This window comes from Oncorhynchus kisutch, unplaced genomic scaffold (assembly GCF_002021735.2).
Source record: "Oncorhynchus kisutch isolate 150728-3 unplaced genomic scaffold, Okis_V2 Okis01b-Okis20b_hom, whole genome shotgun sequence".
NCBI lineage: Eukaryota > Metazoa > Chordata > Actinopteri > Salmoniformes > Salmonidae > Oncorhynchus > Oncorhynchus kisutch.
The window spans coordinates 11,888,165-11,906,904 of record NW_022261978.1 but is presented as its reverse complement, the minus strand read 5'-3'; the positions used below and the strand labels follow the sequence as shown (position 1 = coordinate 11,906,904).

General features: G+C 41.3%; 1 protein-coding gene and 1 long non-coding RNA gene across 2 annotated transcripts; both read right to left on the bottom strand.

Annotated features, from left to right (window-relative positions):
- Positions 1 to 1,468: 1,468 nt before the first annotated feature.
- LOC116359024 (uncharacterized) lies at positions 1,469 to 3,434 on the bottom strand. Its single transcript, XR_004206591.1, has 2 exons — positions 1,976 to 3,434; positions 1,469 to 1,881 (listed from the first exon to the last, which is right to left on the bottom strand). It is a non-coding gene; the product is annotated as an uncharacterized LOC116359024 (long non-coding RNA).
- A 1,227-nt stretch (positions 3,435 to 4,661) lies between these two features.
- LOC109876726 (oocyte zinc finger protein XlCOF6-like) lies at positions 4,662 to 16,367 on the bottom strand. The gene is made up of 2 exons (XM_031811635.1): positions 15,797 to 16,367; positions 4,662 to 7,038 (listed from the first exon to the last, which is right to left on the bottom strand). Exons 1-2 carry the CDS (start codon positions 16,116 to 16,118, stop codon positions 4,859 to 4,861), a joined length of 2,502 nt encoding a protein of 833 aa, XP_031667495.1. The 5' UTR covers positions 16,119 to 16,367; the 3' UTR covers positions 4,662 to 4,858.
- Positions 16,368 to 18,740: the final 2,373 nt, after the last annotated feature.

Here is an 18,740-nt window from a genome sequence, read left to right as displayed (position 1 = left end):
ACAGGATGTCATGTTCTATAAATAATGTGTTAAATTAGAAAAAAAAGTAACCATTTCTGTTCTTGCGTTATTGGAAGACATTGAAAACCGAGTTTTCAGAGACCGGAATGACTTTTTTGCGCATGATGATCCATTGTTTATCGCTATCGTGTCCCAAGAAATGTTCTGTTAGATTTGTGCGCGAATTTAGCACTTAATCTGGAAAGGAAGACACGCTGTAATCATGCCATACCCTTATCAGTCGAAGTACTGTCCACTCTGGGATTCCTCGCTACTGGGACATTCTAGAGCATCCTGCCACAAGTGATCGAGGCAATTCTCGACACGTATTGTCCACGAGATATATTCGTTTCCCATACAGCCGACGAACAGGCAAAGCTGAGCTTGTCCGCTCATGTAATTTCCCAGGGGTCAGAGGTGCAGTTGACTGCAAGCATATTGCCTTAAGCGCACCGTCTGTAGATGAACATGTAAATGTTAACAGGAAGAATTTCCATTCATTGAATGTTCAGATCATCTGCGATGCCCGTATGCAACTACTCAATGTATGCTCCAAGTGGCCAGTGTCAACGCACGACTCGGGTGGCTTCTCGCGAGTTATTTTCCCCCCATTGTATAATAGCTTATTAACCGTGCAAAACAATGTAACACAACGGTATTACCCTATTAGGCGACCGGGGCTATGCATTGAAAAGGTTGCTTCTCACTCCATTTGCCGATCCCCGAATAGCAGAGGAAATACGCTTCAATTTGGCGCACGGCAGAACAAGGTCGGTTGTGGAGCACACCCATGGGACTGCTGAAGGGCAGGTGGCGTTGCCTTGAGTTTTCCTCTACAAGCCAGAGAAGCGAACTTCATTTAATAAAAATACAAAACTTAAATGTAGTTTTAATATGGTCAACTTAATTAAAGCAACACATACCAACATTTTATTGAAATTGCACACCCAAAAGGTTCTGGCCAAATAGCTGAAAACAGTTTTTAATTTGTCCCTATGGTTACTGATACGTTTTGTAGCAATGCAGGTGTAATCGTTTCCACTAGCATTACAACAAAAATGTGAACAGATTAAGTGGACATCTCAGTAACTGTAGTGCCCATTAGAAGTGCAAGTTTGTTTGACAAGAACATTGGGTTGTGAAATTTCAAACCTAAATATAAAATGTTGGCCTGTTTTAAGAATGAATGGTTTCCCTGTCGCCTCCAGTGAGGAGGAGACAGCTCTTTTTTTTAAAAACTTTATTTAACCAGGCAAGTCAGTTAAGAACAAATTCTTATTTTCAATGACGGCCTAGGAACAGTGGGTTAACTGCCTGTTCAGGGGCAGAACGACAGATGTGTACCTTGTCAGCTCGGGGGTTTGAACTTGCAACCTTCCGGTTACTAGTCCAACGCTCTAACCACTAGGCTACGCTGCCGCCCCTCCTACAGAGATTGGTGCTAAGAAACAGAATACCAGATCATATATAAACGCATAGTTGTTTTTATTCACGTTGTGGAAAACGTTCAACAATTGCATTATGTAAATTGAATCAAAATTGAATCAAAACCCCTGCGTATTCATCCAAGTTCAGTCCACAATCTGCCCATACCAATGTGTTCAACTCGTTCTGGGTTTGCAGGACCGAGGCGGTCAACACGCGAACTGTGGACGGACCCTCGACACCTGTGGCCAAACATTCCCCCTCACTCCTGGCACCTGTGGGTCTGCAACGCTTGGGAACCGGGGTCTTACGAACTTCATCCCTGCGCAGCGATGCAGACGTGGACGGACCCTCGACACCTGTGGCCAAACCTTCCCCCCTCACTCCTTGCACCTGCTGATTTGAGAGCCTCACGCACTTTATCCCTGGGTGGAGGGCGCACTAGCTGCAACGCAGCTTCCCCCATTTCCATGTAAATTAAATAAATCAGTGCATATCTTGTATATGAAGATAACCAACAACCAAGTTTCACATTCTCTTAATTACTTACTGTGATCCACTCGTGGGGGGTTTCATGCACAGACTTCACCGTTTCCGTGCACAATCAAGTCCCCAAGTGGAAAAAACCTATTGATTTGGTGACCACTTGACCTCTTCTAGCGCCACCATCAGGTAGAGATATTTAAAGCTTTGGGTCGATTGGGTTCTGAAGGTGTGTGGTTACAGCTATTGCGCAGGGTTGGCGTGGCCTGTGGTGGTGGGGGTCCAATGTGATATCTTTTCATGGTGCCCAAAATCCCTGGCGGCGCCCCTGAGTCCACCTAATAATACGTGTTTCCTGTCTTCAATATCTTCTACCATCGCTGTGATCTCGTCTTACAAAAAAAGTTTGCTTTTCTCTTTTGGTCCTTTTTGGGCTATTCCTGACTAAACCATCATTTGTACTAGCATTTTATAAGGGGAAATCGCTGATTTGTAAGGCACGTTCAGGTGCCACCAATTCTAAATTAATTTGAGATTTATAGATCACAGGTGCGTTAAGTTACCAATACTAAACCCGCATTCTATACGGGGAAATCGCTGATTTGTAAGGCACGTTCAGGTGCCACCAATTCTAAATTAATTTGAGATTTATAGATCACAGGTGCGTTAAGTTACCAATGGGCTTCTTAGAACCTGCATAAGCAACGTTCTTATGCTCAGTATCTGTTATGAATCGAATCGGGAAATGATCTTACGACTAAGTTCATGTATAAATCTTAAGATTAAAAAATATATATAAATGAGGCCCCTGCTATGAAAAAGTGACTTCCAGTCGTAGCTGCATGGTGTTTTTATGGAGTCCAGTAACAGTACATAGATGTATATAATGAACACAGTTAAAACAAATAATGGCTAACACTGTCACAAAAAAAATCATTTCATTTTTCAGATAATATGTTGCATTAATGAACATTATTTTAGTTCTCTGACCTTGGTGGAATAATACTGATGTGAACATTCACGTGCTTGTGAATGTTTTTCATGTCAACATCTTATCACTGTTATCCCGAACAACGTCATCACATTTGTATACTCCTTTAACTTGGAAGACTAGTACTCAAATGAACTCAATGATTCAATTCAAGAGGTTTCAAGGTTAGAATTAAGAAATGCACATTCTACTAATCTACAGCGCCTTCTGAGAGTATTCAGACACCAAGACCTAAGAAATGCACCTTCTACTAATCTATAGCGCCTTCGGAGAGTATTCAGACACCTAGACCTAAGAAATGCACCTTCTACTAATCTACAGCGCCTTCGGAGAGTATTCAGACACCAAGACCTAAGAAATGCACCTTCTACTAATCTATAGCGCCTTCGGAGAGTATTCAGACACCTAGACCTAAGAAATGCACCTTCTACTAATCTACAGCGCCTTCGGAGAGTATTCAGACACCTAGACCTTTTCCATGTTTTGTTACATTACAGCCCTATTCTAAAATGGATTTAAATATTTTTTCCCCTCAACAATCTACACACAATATCCCATAATGACAAAGCAAAAATGTTTAGATAATTTTTTTGCTAATTTATAAAATAAAAAAACTGAAATATCACATTTACATAAGTATTCAGACCCTTTACTCAGTACTTTGTTGAAGCACCTTTGGCAGCGTTTACAGCCTCGAGTCTTCTTGGGTATGATGCTACAAGCATGTCATGCCTGTATTTGGGGAGTCTCTCCCATTCTTTTCTGCAGATCTTCTCTGTCAGGTTGGATGGGGAGAGTCACCACACAGCTATTTTCAGGTCTCTCCAGAGATGTTCGAACGGGTTCAAGTCCGGGCTCTGGCGGGGCCACTCAAAGACATTCAGAGACTTGTCCCAAAGCCACTCCTGCATTGTCTTTGCTGTGAGGTTAGGGTCGTTGTCCTGTTGGACAGTGAATCTTCACCCAAGTCTGAGGTCCTGAGCGCTCTGGAGCAGGTTTTCACACCTGCATTGCTTGCTGTTTGGGGTTTTAGGCTGGGTTTCTGTACAGCACTTTGAGATATCAGCTGATACTGTCTCAGCTCTCTACGGACAATTCCCTCGACCTCGTGGCTTGGTTTTTACTCTGACATGCATTGTCAACTGTGGGACCTTACAGAGACTGGTGTGTGCCTTTCCAAATCATGTCCAATCAATAGAATCTACCACAGGTGGACTCCAATCATGTTCTAGAAACATCTCTAGAAACATCTCAAGAATGATCAATGGAAACAGGATGCATCTGAGCTCAATTTCAAGTCTCATAGCAAAGGGTCTGAATACTTATGTAAAAAAGGTATTTGTTTTTTATTTTTAATAAAATTACTACAAATTCACAAAAATGGTTTTTGCTTTGCTTTGTCATTATGGGGTATTGTGTGTTGACTTCTGAAGGCTGTAACATAACAAGATGTCAAATGGTCTGAATACTTTTCAAAGGCACTGTAAATTTAATCATTTACATTTTGCAATATCCAAATTACGTATCCAATCAAATTCAATTACCAACATCCCAAAAATATATCCAATCAAATTTCTTTAGTAATATCCAAATCACATCAAATTCAAGAGGTTTCAAGGTTAGAATCAAGAAATGCACATTCTATGAATCTATTTTGAAATACCAATATTCAACACTAGACTTGTATTCAATCAATCAAAATTCATAATCATAATACACATACAACAATATATATTCTGATTTTAGATTGACTTGAGAAGAATAAACAAAAACAAAAGGTAGGCCTATTTTAGAGGAAGCTTTCATACATACAATATGATTTGATGTGGCATAAACCAAAGCACAATTTATTAGTCAAAAATATCAGAACAATATCAGAAAAAGTCAGAACCACAGCCTCGCTATTCTCTCATGTGATTTCAGGTCCTCTGACCGGGAAAATGTTTTCCCACAATGACATTATTGGAACGGCTTCTCTCCTGTGTGTGTTCCTTCATGCCTTTTCATGTTCGCTAACTGGGTAAAACTCTTTCCACATTGGGAGCATTGGAAAGGCTTATCTCCTGTGTGTGTCCTCTCATGCTTTTTCAGTGTCCCTAACTCTGTAAAACTCTTTCCACACAGGGAGCATTGGAAAGGCTTCTCTCCTGTGTGTAATCTCTCATGCATTTTCAATGTCCCTGACCGGGCAAAAAAAATTCCGCAGTGGGAGCATTGGAAAGGCTTCTCTCCTGTGTGCATTCTCTCATGCATTTTCAAGTTCCCTAACCGGGGAAAACTTTTTCCACACTGAGAGCATTGGGAAGGCCTTTCTACTAAGTGTGTTCTCTCATGTGCTTTCAGGTCCCCTAATGAGGAAAATGTATTTTCACACTGGGGGCATCGATATGGCTTCTCTCCAGTGTGTGTTCCTTCATGCCTTTTCATGTTCGCTAACTGGGTAAAACGCTTTTCACATTGGGAGCATTGGAAAGGCTTCTCTCCTGTGTGAGTCCTCTCGTGCTTTTTCAGTGTCCCTAACTCTGTAAAACTCTTTCCGCACAGGAAGCAGTGGAAAGGCTTCTCTCCTGTGTGTATTCTCTCATGCATTTTCAAGTTCCCTAACCGGGGGAAACGTTTTCCACACTGGGAGCAATGGAAAGGCTTATCTCCTGTGTGTGTCAGCTCATGTGATTTCAGGTCCCCAATCTGGGTAAATCTTTTTCCACAGTCTGAGCAGTGGTGGGGCTTCTCCCCTGTGTGCATTCTCTCATGTGATTGTAGATTCCTTAACTGGGTAAAACTCTTTCCACAATGGGAGCATTGGAAAGGCCTATCTACCGAGTGTGTTCTCTCATGTTTTTTCAGGTCCCCTGATGAGAAAAATCTCATTTCACACTGGGAGCATTGATATGGCTTCTCTCCAGTGTGTATTCTTTCATGCACTTTCAGGTTCCCTGCATGTCCAAACCCCTTTCCACATTGGGAGCAGTGGAAAGGCTTCTCTCCTGTGTGTGTCATTTCATGTGTCTTCAAGTTCCCTAACTGGGTAAAACCTTTTCCACACTGGGAGCAGTGGAAAGGTTTATCTCCTGTGTGTGTGCGCTCATGTGACTTCAGATTCCCTAACCAGGTAAAACTCTTTCCACAGTCTGAGCAGCAGTAGTGCTTCGCTCCTGTGTGTGTTCTTTCATGCGTTTGTAGATTCCCTAACAGGGTAAAACTCTTTCTACACTGAGAACATTGGAAAGGCCTCTCTACTAAGTGTGTCATCTCATGTGTTTTCAGGTCCCCCGATGAGGAAAATGTATTTTCACACTGGGAACATTGATATGGCTTCTCTACAGTGTGTGTTCCTTCATGCCTTTTCATGTTCGCTAACTGGGTAAAACTCTTTCCACATTGGGAGCATTGGAAAGGCTTCTCACCTGTGTGTGTCCTCTCATGCTTTTTCAGTGTCCCTAACTCTGTAAAACTATTTCCACACAGGAAGCAGTGGAAAGGCTTCTCTCCTGTGTGTATTCTCTCATGCATTTTCAAGTTCCCTAACCGGGGGAAACTTTTTCCACACAGGGAGCATTGGAAAGGCTTATCTCCTGTGTGTGTCAGTTCATGTGATTTCAGGTCCCCTATCTGGGTAAATCTCTTTCCACAGTCTAAGCAATGGTAGGGCTTCTTCCCTGTGTGCGTTCTCTCATGCTTTTGTAGATTCCCTAACTGGGTAAAACTCTTTCCACACTGAGAGCATTGGAAAGGCCTCTTTATAGAGTGTGTTCTCTCATGTTTTCTCAGGTCCCCGGATGAGGAACATTTTATTTCACACTGCGGGCATTTATATGGCTTCTCTCCAGTGTGTCGTCTTTCATGCACTTTCAGGTTCCCTGCGTGTCTAAACCCCTTTCCACACTGGGAGCAGTGGAAAGGTTTCTCTCCTGTGTGTGTCATCTCATGTGATTTCAAGTTCCCTAACTGGGTAAAACTTTTTCCGCACTGGGAGCAGTTGAAAGGCTTATCTCCTGTGTGTGTGCGCTTATGTGATTTCAGATTCCCTAACCAGGTAAAACTCTTTCCACACTGGGAGCAGTGATGTGGTTTTGAGGGTTTGGTTGTCTCTGGGTCTGAAGGACTCTTCCTGTTGTGAGAGTCTGGTCTTTCACCTGCTGAAGACAAACAGAGTATTTGGTTAAACAGAGAGATCTAAATGAAACCTCTACATGATACAACTGTCTTTCTACAAGGTTTAATCGAGACTAGATCCCTTCAATAAAATGCATCATCGTCAAGACCCTGGTGCTTGGTTACGGAGCAGTAAGGGGAGGAACTGCCCCTCCTCCTTCAGGCTGTGATGGATGCAAGAGATTAGCTGAACAAATTCTGTATCGTTTTATTAAACAAAGATGTGCACAGGAAGACTGCAGAGACTGAAATGACTCTTCTCCAAGGTTGTAACACTGTGCCACCCTCCTGAGGGGAGGGCAGACCTAAATACTCTGGCCATAACAGTTCCTTGTTTCATCCTTCCCTGGGTTAAAACATTAAATCAAGGCTGCCTCACGGGGGGGGGTCTGTTTAATCCTTCCATGAGATATAATCCCGACACAAATCTATGGCTGCTAGTCAAGCCGATGGTCATTCATTCTATCGGTTAAGTTTCCGGAGATGCGACCCACTTCTGAAGTCTTTTAGTTGTATATCCATTAGTCCAGGCTTCTGACCCGTATGGCAGCACATCTCGTTTCCTCCTTCCCCGGGTCAAAACATTAAATCAAGGCTGACTCGGGAGGTTGAATAGACTTTACATTTGAGTCACTTCAGGACACCCATGGGTTGATGCACCAATCACTAAGACCTGCTTTATGGTGACCTCCGACCTTATAGAGGGTACCTAGGAGGTCAAAATCCAATAGGAAATGATCATCAGAATAGTGTTCTTTCAGAGGAGCTCCAAATGGAACCTATTGGTTTGTGTGGAAAAATGGCTTACTATAGCATTCCATGGAACTGGGGAGGGACGTGTACTGTAGGGTTTGTGGTGACCAGCTATGAGAACCGTTCAGAATAATGAGAGGGATCTGAAGGCTACGTTTAAAGACTACAGACCTCCTGGAATGAGGAGATAAGAGATCTCTGGCTGGCATCACTCACACTCAGGCACCGGCCTCCAGGTTCTTTTTAAGGGTGTTATTTCCCCCTGGGTATGTATGGAGTTGCATGTGCGTTAAATCAGATTTGATACATCTCTAGACACACAGAGAGAAAATTGGCAATGTTACTCGAAATGCCCAGGAAGAATTAAATGGGGAAATGAAAGAATTGCTGAAGTTAGCTCTTCAAAACAGAGAGGTCATTGACTATATTTTGGCAGGTCAAGGGGGCACATATGCAATCATTGGTGATGAATGTTGTACTTCTGTCCCAGATTACTCTTCTAATGTGACTGATCTTGCAGAATTCATTGCCACTGGTGCTAAAAAATAATTATCCAAAACCAGACTGGACGCTTTGCAACTTGGTTTGAATCCCTGCTTGGGAATTGGGGATCCCAGATTGCCCAGTGGGCTGCAGTGTGTGGTGTTTTGTTTAGTTAATGGTGTTATTAACTGCTGTAAGGTGATTTGTGCTTACTTTAACATGTAATTATTGTTATCACACAAATGATAAAAGAATGGAATGTAAAACGGATGAAATGTACTTTGTGCATCTTATGTCATAAACAATCAAGAGATGAGGGGGAGGGGCCCCTCTGGAGGAACACCCAGAATATGGTGTCATAAACAATCCTTGGTTCCTGTCTGGTCAAGAGATGAGGGGGAGGGGCATCTGTCAGAACACCCAGAATATGGTGTCATAAACAATCCTTGGTTCCTGTCTAAGGTCTGGTCAAGAGAGGAGGGGGAGGGGCATCTGTCAGAACACCCAGAATATGTTCTTTAAGTTAAGATAGAGACGGAGCCAGTTACACGTGTGAACCGATCCAGTGAATCATGTTTATGTAGGTTTAGATATCAGTATATAAGGCTATGTAAGGAAGGCCCGTTCACAGCTCACTTCAGACCGGGTATTTACGTATCTACGTTTGACTGTGACCTCTCCAGCTCGCTGACAATAAAGAGTGATTCATTTAAGATTGACTTCTAGTGTCCTATATAAGAACAACAACAATCCCTAGTGTGAAGCACAGTGGTGGCGCCATCATGCTGTGGGGATGTTGTGCAGCGGCAGGGACTGGGAGACTAGTCAGGATCGAGGGAAAGATGAGCAGAGAAAGTTACAGAGAGAGATCCTTGATAAGTCAAATCAAATCAAATCAAATCAAATCAGATTTGATTTGATTTGATTTGATTTGATCCTTGATAAGGACCTCAGACTCTTTCACCTTCCAACAGGACAACGACCCTAAAGCACACAGCCAAGACAACGCAGAAGTGGCTTCAGGGACAAGTCTCTGGATGTCCTTGAGTGGCCCAGCCGGAGCCCGGACCTGAAACCGATTGAACATCTCTGGAGAGACCTGAAAATAGCTGTGCAGCGACGCTCCCCATCTAACCCGACAGAGCTTGAGAGGATCTGCAGAGGTTGAGCAGACCGCTGTAATCTGGCTCTCATGGAATGTCATGTTTACAGGCTGTCCATAGCTCTATAATAATAGATAATGTCATGTTTACAGGCTGTCCATAGCTCTATAATAATAGATAATGTCATGTTTATAGGCTGAGCAGAGCTCTATAATACTAGATAATGTCATGCTTACAGGCTGTCCAGAGCTCTATAATACTAGATAATGTCACGTATACAGGCTGTCCAGAGCTCTATAATACTAGATAATGTCATGTTTACAGGCTGTCCAGAGCTCTATACTAATAGATAATGTCATGTTTACAGGCTGTCCAGAGCTCTATAATAATAATAATAGATAATGTCATGTTTACATGCTGTCCAGAGCTCTATAATACTAGATAATGTCATGTTTACAGGCTGTCCAGAGCTCTATAATACTAGATAATGTCATGTTTACAGGCTGAGCAGAGCTCTATAATAATAGATAATGTCATGTTTACAGGCTGAGCAGAGCTCTATAATAATAGATGGTGTCATGTCTAGGCTGAGCAGAGCTCTATCATAATAGATCATGAGGACTACAGTGTTTCAGTTAGGGCTGACCCCAATTAGTTGACTGGTCAATTGTTTGGTCGTTAGGCTGTTTGTTGACCGAGATGGTTTTAGTCAAGCAGTAACACACATGTATATTTGCACCCATCTCAATTAACTGATCCATTGCGGAGGCCTAGACTAAAAGCAAATGTTATGCTTGATCGAAAATGTGGTTGGTGACGCAATAATGGAGCCTCCGGAGGCCAAATCAAAACTCTGTACCGCATCGCCATGGCTCTGTACAGCTCTGCATTGACATGATTGGTTGACGGTAGGTGGGGGCGGAACATCTTGTATAAACACAAACTCACTTCCTTCAGAAAAGCTCAGCACTGCTCCGCGAAGCGAAGGAGTATGAATGCCCTGAGTTCTGCTGAGGCCGTATCACCGTAAAACGCTGCATGGCCAATACAGACGTATGAATGCCCTGAGTTCTGCTGAGGCCGTATCACCGTAAAACGCTGCATGGCCAATACAGACGTATGAATGCCCTGAGTTCTGCTGAGACCGTATCACCGTAAAACACTGCATGGCCAATACAGACGTATGAATGCCCTGAGTTCTGCTGAGACCGTATCACCGTAAAACGCTGCATGGCCAATACAGACGTATGAATGCCCTGAGTTCTGCATGGCCAATACAGACGTTGGATTGACCATGCAGCCCAGACGCACAATGCACTTCTCTCTCCAGAACGCACTTCTCTCTCCAGAACGCACTTCTCTCTCCAGAACGCACTTCTCTCTCCAGAACGCACTTCTCTCTCCAGAACGCACTTCTCTCTCCAGAACGCACTTCTCTCTCCAGAACGCACTTCTCTCTCCTGAACGCACTTCTCTCTCCTGAACGCACTTCTCTCTCCTGAACGCACTTCTCTCTCCTGAACGCACTTCTCTCTCCTGCCAATTTGTGCACATTGTTTCATAACTTCATTCTGTGAATAGTTTGAGTTTTAGTGTCTATCAATTCCCCATTACAAGTACGACCAGTAGAACATCTACTGTTAATTCCGATCATTTCTAATCTACAAAATGTGTTACTTTGGTTACAGTAACCAATATTATTATTCCAGTCTTCCTGTTATCCTTGTCAGAGTGGATACATTGTTGCAGAGTGGATACATTTTGGTTTATTTCATTTCATTTATGAGTTTTGGCAATTTAGTCACTGACTTTTGTTTTGAGCGTTCCTGTCAATGTTGAGTCATGCATAATAATAGGCTGCCTGGTAGAGGTCGACTGATTATGATTTTTCAACGCCATATACAATGGGGCAAAAAAGTATTTAGTCAGCCACCAATTGTGCAAGTTCTCCCACTTAAAAAGATGAGAGAGGCCTGTAATTTTCATCATAGGTACACTTCAACTATGACAAACAAAATGAGAAAAAAAATCCCGAAAATCACATTGTAGGATTTTTTATGAATTTATTTGCAAATTATGGTGGAAAATAAGTATTTGGTCACCTACAAAAAAGCAAGATTTGTGGCTCTCACAGACCTGTAACTTCTTCTTTAAGAGGCTCCTCTGTCCTCCACTCATTACCTGTATTAATGGCACCTGTTTGAACTTGTTATCAGTATAAAAGACACCTGTCCACAACCTCAAACAGTCACATTCCAAACTCCACTATGGCCAAGACCAAAGAGCTGTCAAAGGACACCAGAAACAAAATTGTAGACCTGCACCAGGCTAGGAAGACTGAATCTGCAATGGGTAAGCAGCTTGGTTTGAAGAAATCAACTGTGGGAGCAATTATTAGAAAATGGAAGACATACAAGACCACTGATAATCTCCCTCGATCTGGGGCTCCACGCAAGATCTCACCCCGTGGGGTCAAAATGATCGCAAAAATCCCAGAACCACACGGGGGGGGGACCTAGTGAATGACCTGCAGAGAGCTGGGACCAAAGTAACAAAGCCTACCATCAGTAACACACTACACCGCCAGGGACTCAAATCCTGCAGTGCCAGACGTGTCCCCCTGCTTAAGCCAGTACATGTCCAGGCTAGTCTGAAGTTTGCTAGAGAGCATTTGGATGATCCAGAAGAAGATTGGGAGAATGTCATATGGTCAGATGAAACCAAAATATAACTTTTTGGTAAAAACTCAACTCGTCGTGTCTGGAGGACAAAGAATGCTGAGTTGCATCCAAAGAACACCATACCTACTGTGAAGCATGGGGGTGGAAACATCATGCTTTGGGGCTGTTTTTCTGCAAAGGGACCAGGACGACTGATCCGTGTAAAGGAAAGAATGAATGGGGCCATGTATCGTGATATTTTGAGTGAAAACCTCCTTCCATCAGCAAGGGCATTGAAGATGAAACGTGGCTGGGTCTTTCAGCATGACAATGATCCCAAACACACCGCCCGGGCAACAAAGGAGTGGCTTCGTAAGAAGCATTTCAAGGTCCTGGAGTGGCCTAGCCAGTCTCCAGATCTCAACCCCATAGAAAATCTTTGGAGGGAGTTGAAAGTCCGTGTTGCCCAGCAACAGCCCCAAAACATCACTGCTCTAGAGGAGATCTGCATGGAGGAATGGGCCAAAATACCAGCAACAGTGTGTGAAAACCTTGTGAAGACTTACAGAAAACGTTTGACCTCTGTCATTACCAACAAAGGGTATATAACAAAGTATTGAGATAAACTTTTGTTATTGACCAAATACTTATTTTCCACCATAATTTGCAAATAAATTCATAAAAAATCCTACAATGTGATTTTCTGGAATTTTTTTTCTCATTTTGTCTGTCATAGTTGAAGTGTACCTATGATGAACATTACAGGCCTCTCTCATCTTTTAAGTGGGAGAACTTGCACAATTGGTGGCTGACTAAATACTTTTTTGCCCCACTGTATATAATATATATATAATTATAATTTTTTAAATATATATATTTTTTTAAATCTTTAAAAAAAAAAAAAAAAAAAAATATATATATATATATATATATATAAAAATAATAATGACAATTACAATAATACTGAATGAACACTTATTTTAACTTAATATAATACATAAATAAAATCTATTTAGTCTCAAATAAATAATGAAACATGTTCAATTTGGTTTAAATAATGCAAAAACACAGTGTTGGAGAAGAAAGTTAAAGTGCAATATGTGCTATGTAAAAAAGCTAACGTTTAAGTTCCTTGCTCATGCAACAGTATAACTTTAGACCCCTCGCCCATACCCGGGCGCGAACAAGGGACCCTCTGCACACATCAACAACAGTCACCCACGAAGCATCGTTACCCATGCTCCACAAAAGCCGCGGCCCTTGCAGAGCAAGGGGAACCACCACTTCAAGGTCTCAGAGCAAGTGACGTCACCGATTGAAATGCTATTTAACACCGCTAACTAAGCTAGCCGTTTCACATCCATTACACTCAGAACATATGAAAGCTGGGTGGTTCAACATTCCCAGTTCTTCAATATTCCCAGTTAAGAAGTTTTAAGATGTAGTTATTATAGGAATTATGACGTGTCGACTTCTCTCTCTATACCATTTGTATTTCATATACCTCTGACTATTGGATGTTCTTATAGGCACTTTAGTATTGCCAGTCTAATCTCGGGAGTCGATAGGCTTGAAGTCATAAACAGCGCTGTGCATCTCAGCATTGCTAAGAGCTGCTGGCAAAAAGCAGTAAAGTGATGTTTGAATGAATGCTTACGAGCCTGCTGCTGCCTACCACTGCTCAGTTAGACTGCTCTATCAAATCATAGACTTAATTATAAAAAACAACAACGTAGAAATCCGAGCCTTTGGTCATTAATATGGTCAAATCAGGAAACTATAATTTTTAAAACTAAACGTTTATTCATTCAGTGAAATAAGGAACCGTTCCGTATGTTATAGAACGGGTGGCAACCCTACGTCTAAATATTGCACAAACTTCAATATTATGCAATAATTATATAAGATTCTGGCAAACTAATTACGTTCTTCACACAGTTCGCAACGAGCCAGTAAGCCCAAACTGTTGCATATACCCGGACTCTGCTTGCATTGAACGCAAGAGAAGTGACACAATTTCCTTGGTTAATATTGCCTGCTAACAATTTATTTTAACTAACTATGCAGGTTTAAAAAATATATATACTTCTGTGTATAAATTTTAAGAAAGGCATTGATGTTTATGATTAAGTACATTTGTGAAACGATTGTGCTTTTTCCGCGAATGTGCTTTTGTGAAATCATCACCCGTTTGTCGTTGAAGTAGGCTGTGATTCGATGACAAATTAACAGGCACCGCATTGATTATATGCAACGCAGGACAAGCTAGTTAACCTAGTAATATCATCAACCATGTGTAGTTAACTAGTCAACTCACCACCACGAATGACCTGTGGAGCTTCTCAAAGTAATGTTTTCTTCACCTCAAACAAAGTCTGTTTTTACATCCATTGAGAATTACAATAGTTCCTCAATATATTTTTAAAAAATCTTTCAAGCTCTTTCCCTTTCGATAACCACATAGCGTGAAAAGGGAAAAATGTAATGCTCTGATCCAGCGGAAACGTCATAAAATAGACCTGATTACTTCTTATCAGTGTTTGACTTGGACTGAAATAGGTTCCTGGTACTCATTTTGGGTGCCGGTACTGTTTATATGTAGGTGCAGGAGCGCCACTATACTTTAGAGCTAATATTTTATGAGAGGAACAGGAGATCAAGCAGTAGAGCATTTGAGGTGCCGGTACTCAGCTCTGATGAGCTCCTGTCCAAGTCAAGCACTGCTTCTTATCCCTTATGCAAATAGCTTTACAGCCGTGCCTGTCCTGAGCTCACTGGCACTGGAAACTCTGAGGGGCTCAGAATCAGAATCTCAGAATCTTTTATACAATGTTGCAAGCTTGCTAGAGCAAACTTCCAGACAGACCCAAGTTAATAGTTTAAACAATGTTTCAAGTTCGTTGCAGACAGGCCATGTGTAGCCAATGTGATTTATAGGATTTAAACATTTAAACAAATTAATCAGGATTTGTTCTACCTGCAGGCTGCAATGTTTTAATTTGTTGGCTATTTTAGTTACTTTTAGGTTGATTATTTTCATTTAGATTCGGATAGAATGTTGATTAACCAATCAATGCCAATGATTTAGAGACATGAACACGTTATTAGAAATTAAAATAAACTGTTCCACGAAACTGTGTATATGGAAAAAAACATAATTGGCACGCAGATCGGTAGAAATGGTAAGATAAATGGCCGTTTCTCATTCCATGAGAAAGGTTGCCATCTCCTCGTGTATTACCGGCAACATTAGGTGAGTAATGGCAGAATCTGTGAAAGCCAGCGGAAAGAGGGAGGAGAAAAGTTGGGTCAGGTTATCTAGATCTCAGGCGGCTTCTTGAGGCATTCGTCTTAATTCATCAAACCGTACGTTCAAAGCATCAAACCGTAAGCTTAAAGCATCGGACAAGCTCACATACATAGGGTGTGTCTACATATGGAAAAATACACATTTACAAAATTTCGACCAATCAATTGGATTTTCAGGCGACCAAGATGTTGTTGTTGTTGGTCAGAGACAGTCCTAATTTCAGTCAATGTCATTGGATGCATTTGATTCATTGTTAATACACGTTTTGGTGGTGGCCCTACTCTGGACCTTACACGCATCTTACAGTGTAGTTTAACAATTCCTACAGTACTGAACAACATATTTAAGTGTAGAACGTCAGTAGAATGCCCTTTTAAAACCACACTTTAGTTCAACAACTGCAGAGTTTATGTCACTGATAGATAGTACTCACGGGTGTTAATCAGATCTCCAACCTCCTCCTCCTCCTCCTCCTCCAATGTGACAGTAATCTCCCCCTCCTTCACCTCAAAAACGTCTTCCTCTTCTTTCACTGTGATAGTCATCTCCTCCTCTTCCTCTTTCACGCCCAACACAGCATCGTCATTTTTATCTTCCTCCTCTTCTTTCACAGTAAAATCCTCCTCCTCTTTCACAAAAACGTCCTCTTCTTTCACTGTAACAGCCTCAACCTCGACAGCCTCATCTTCCTTCTCTTTCTCTGTCCGGCAGACATCTTCTTCTTCAACAGGGGGGGAGTATGTTAGTGAGCTCATGGTCAGGGTTGTTAGCGTTAGCTAAATATCATTAGCGACTAGGCTACTGCTAACTTAACCAGACAGCTAGTTGACTAATAAAAATGTAGACATGAAAATTAAGGGGTAACTAGTGGATACGACATATTTTTAACTCCCCGAAACGGTCTAAAAAAACGTAAATGTTCCGGTTGTATGTTGGCTAGCAAGATACCTAACAGTTAGCTGGTTGAATCACTAGCCGTGTTGTTCTCGTTGAAGAAGCGTCCCGTCCACTAGAAAATACGTCACACTAGCAACAGCGCATGAAATACGCATATCGCCATCTGTTGATTGGAGTTGGTAAAGCAGTAGAGGAAAATGTTTATTTTTTCTTCATTTAATTCATTAAAGAATAATATTACGTAAAGAATTACGAAGGAAACCATGTGTTGATTAATTAGTTGATAAAAAAATATGAGTGAGAAGTCAGAACATCTACTACACAACGTATTATACATTTTTACTCAGATAAACATATGTTACATGATCCTTTTTTCAATCAGCTCCTGTATTCTCTGACATGGTGGAATAATACTGATGGAACATTCGTGAGGTAGTGACTGTTTTTAATGTCAACAGTTTTGATGACTAGTACTGTACTGGCTAAACTTTTCTAGATTTTTTTTTTTTTTTTTAAATAAAAGCCAAAGAAATTCTAATCAAATTTTATTGGTCACATTCACATGTTTAGCAGATATTTATTGCGAGTGTAGCGAAAATGCTTGTGCTTCTAGTTCCGACAGTGCAGCAACATCTAACAAGTAATATCTAACAATTCCACAACAACTACCCAATACACCCAAATCTAAGTAAAGGAATGGAATAAGAATATATACACTTCTTTTATCTTTATTTAACTTGGTTAAAGTTAAGGTTCACTGCCTTGTTCAGGGACAGAATGACACATTTTTACCTTGTCAGCTCGATTATTCGATCTTGCAACCTTTCGGTTACTCGTCCAATGCTCTAACCACTAGGCTACCTGCCGCCCATAAATATATGGATGAGCAATGACAGAGCGGCATAGGCAAGATGCAATAGATTGTATAAAATACAGTATTAGGTTAGTAATGCAAGATATGTCAACATTATTAAAGTGGCATTATTTAAGGGGACATTTACAAATAAAAGGTGCCAAATACAGGTTTAGTTCCAATGCTTTTCCATTGATGAGATAAGAGGTTACTGTTGCTGTCAAATTATATTTACTACTTACAGAATGAACCCAACAAGCACATTCGGTTCCTTGGGAGTTGTGGGAACATGTGTTTTTGGTTTCCCATAGGAAACGAAGCAATACATTTCCCTGCCCGGCCAGACAGAGAGTGATGCTTACCCAGCTGGCTATCCAACACTGGAACTATTCGAAGTGGTTTTATACATTTATTTCAGCTGGTGTAACTGCTAAACTGCTTGCTAACTGTTCTGCATGACTGTAGTGGGTTTACTAACACTTTAGTTCTAGTAGCTATGTTGACTTGACGTTAGCTGATATGGTGACAACAATGTAGACTGTGTGTAGCGGTTAGTTGCTATCCCAGCGGGCAAACAAAGTAATTTTGACATCTTATTCTGGGTATATTCTGGTCATGATGTTTTATAAGTCTTTATTTTGACCCCAAAAATATGTCTTTTCCCTAACATCTTCCCAAATGACTCAAACCAGATGTCAGCTCTCATGGCATTCGTTATTTAAAATATTACATTTTATTTGGCACATGAACAGATAGGACTCTACCTGTGTAGAGCACATGCCCTTTACCCTTCCTGTCTCTAAAGTGCCCCTTTGGGTGGTGGCATAATTTCACCCCCAATTGCTTTCTGTATACATTGTTTAGTCGTTGTTCTGAATCCATTGCTTGCAAGTCTTCATTAAATTCTCATCTATGCTTCAGAACCGAAAGGTTGCGCCGCGCGTCTTGATTATCGGTCAATATCCAAATCGTTAGCATTGGGACGCAAAGGCTAGCGCCATTATCCAGATTAGTGACAAGAAACAACTTGTTTAATTTCCTTTAGCTTTTTTTGTCTGACAAAAACTGAGTAGGCCTACGTTCATCGTCCAATATAGCATAGAGTTCAGTACTAAATACAGTTTTTCTACTGACTCATGATTGCTAGGACAAGAGGCTACCTGAGAAGTGTATGGATCATTGTCATATTTCAGATAGACCTAGTTTGGGTGGCTACTGGCTATGTGTCTAAAGATAAACAGTTGTAACATCGCACTAACTTCAATATTATGGGGAAGAAGATGTAACATATGCTGGTGAATTTATTAAGGTATTTGTGAGGAAGAAAAGTTGTTTCTGCTCTGGACTCCAGTGATGTGACATGATATATCCCTCGTTGTTTCTGCTCTGGACTCCAGTGATGTGACATGATATATCCCTCGTTGTTTCTGCTCTGGACTCCAGTGATGTGACATGATATATCCCTCGTTGATATTGGCTGCTAACATGAATGAAGTTCAGCTCCAAAGGCAGGTGTAAAATGCAGTTTGTTTCCGTAGCCTGTCTTACTATGGCTGTAATGACAGGCAACATTTGGAGTTGGGTTGGATATAGTAATGGTAGGCTACAGACAATCTTATATTTTGAC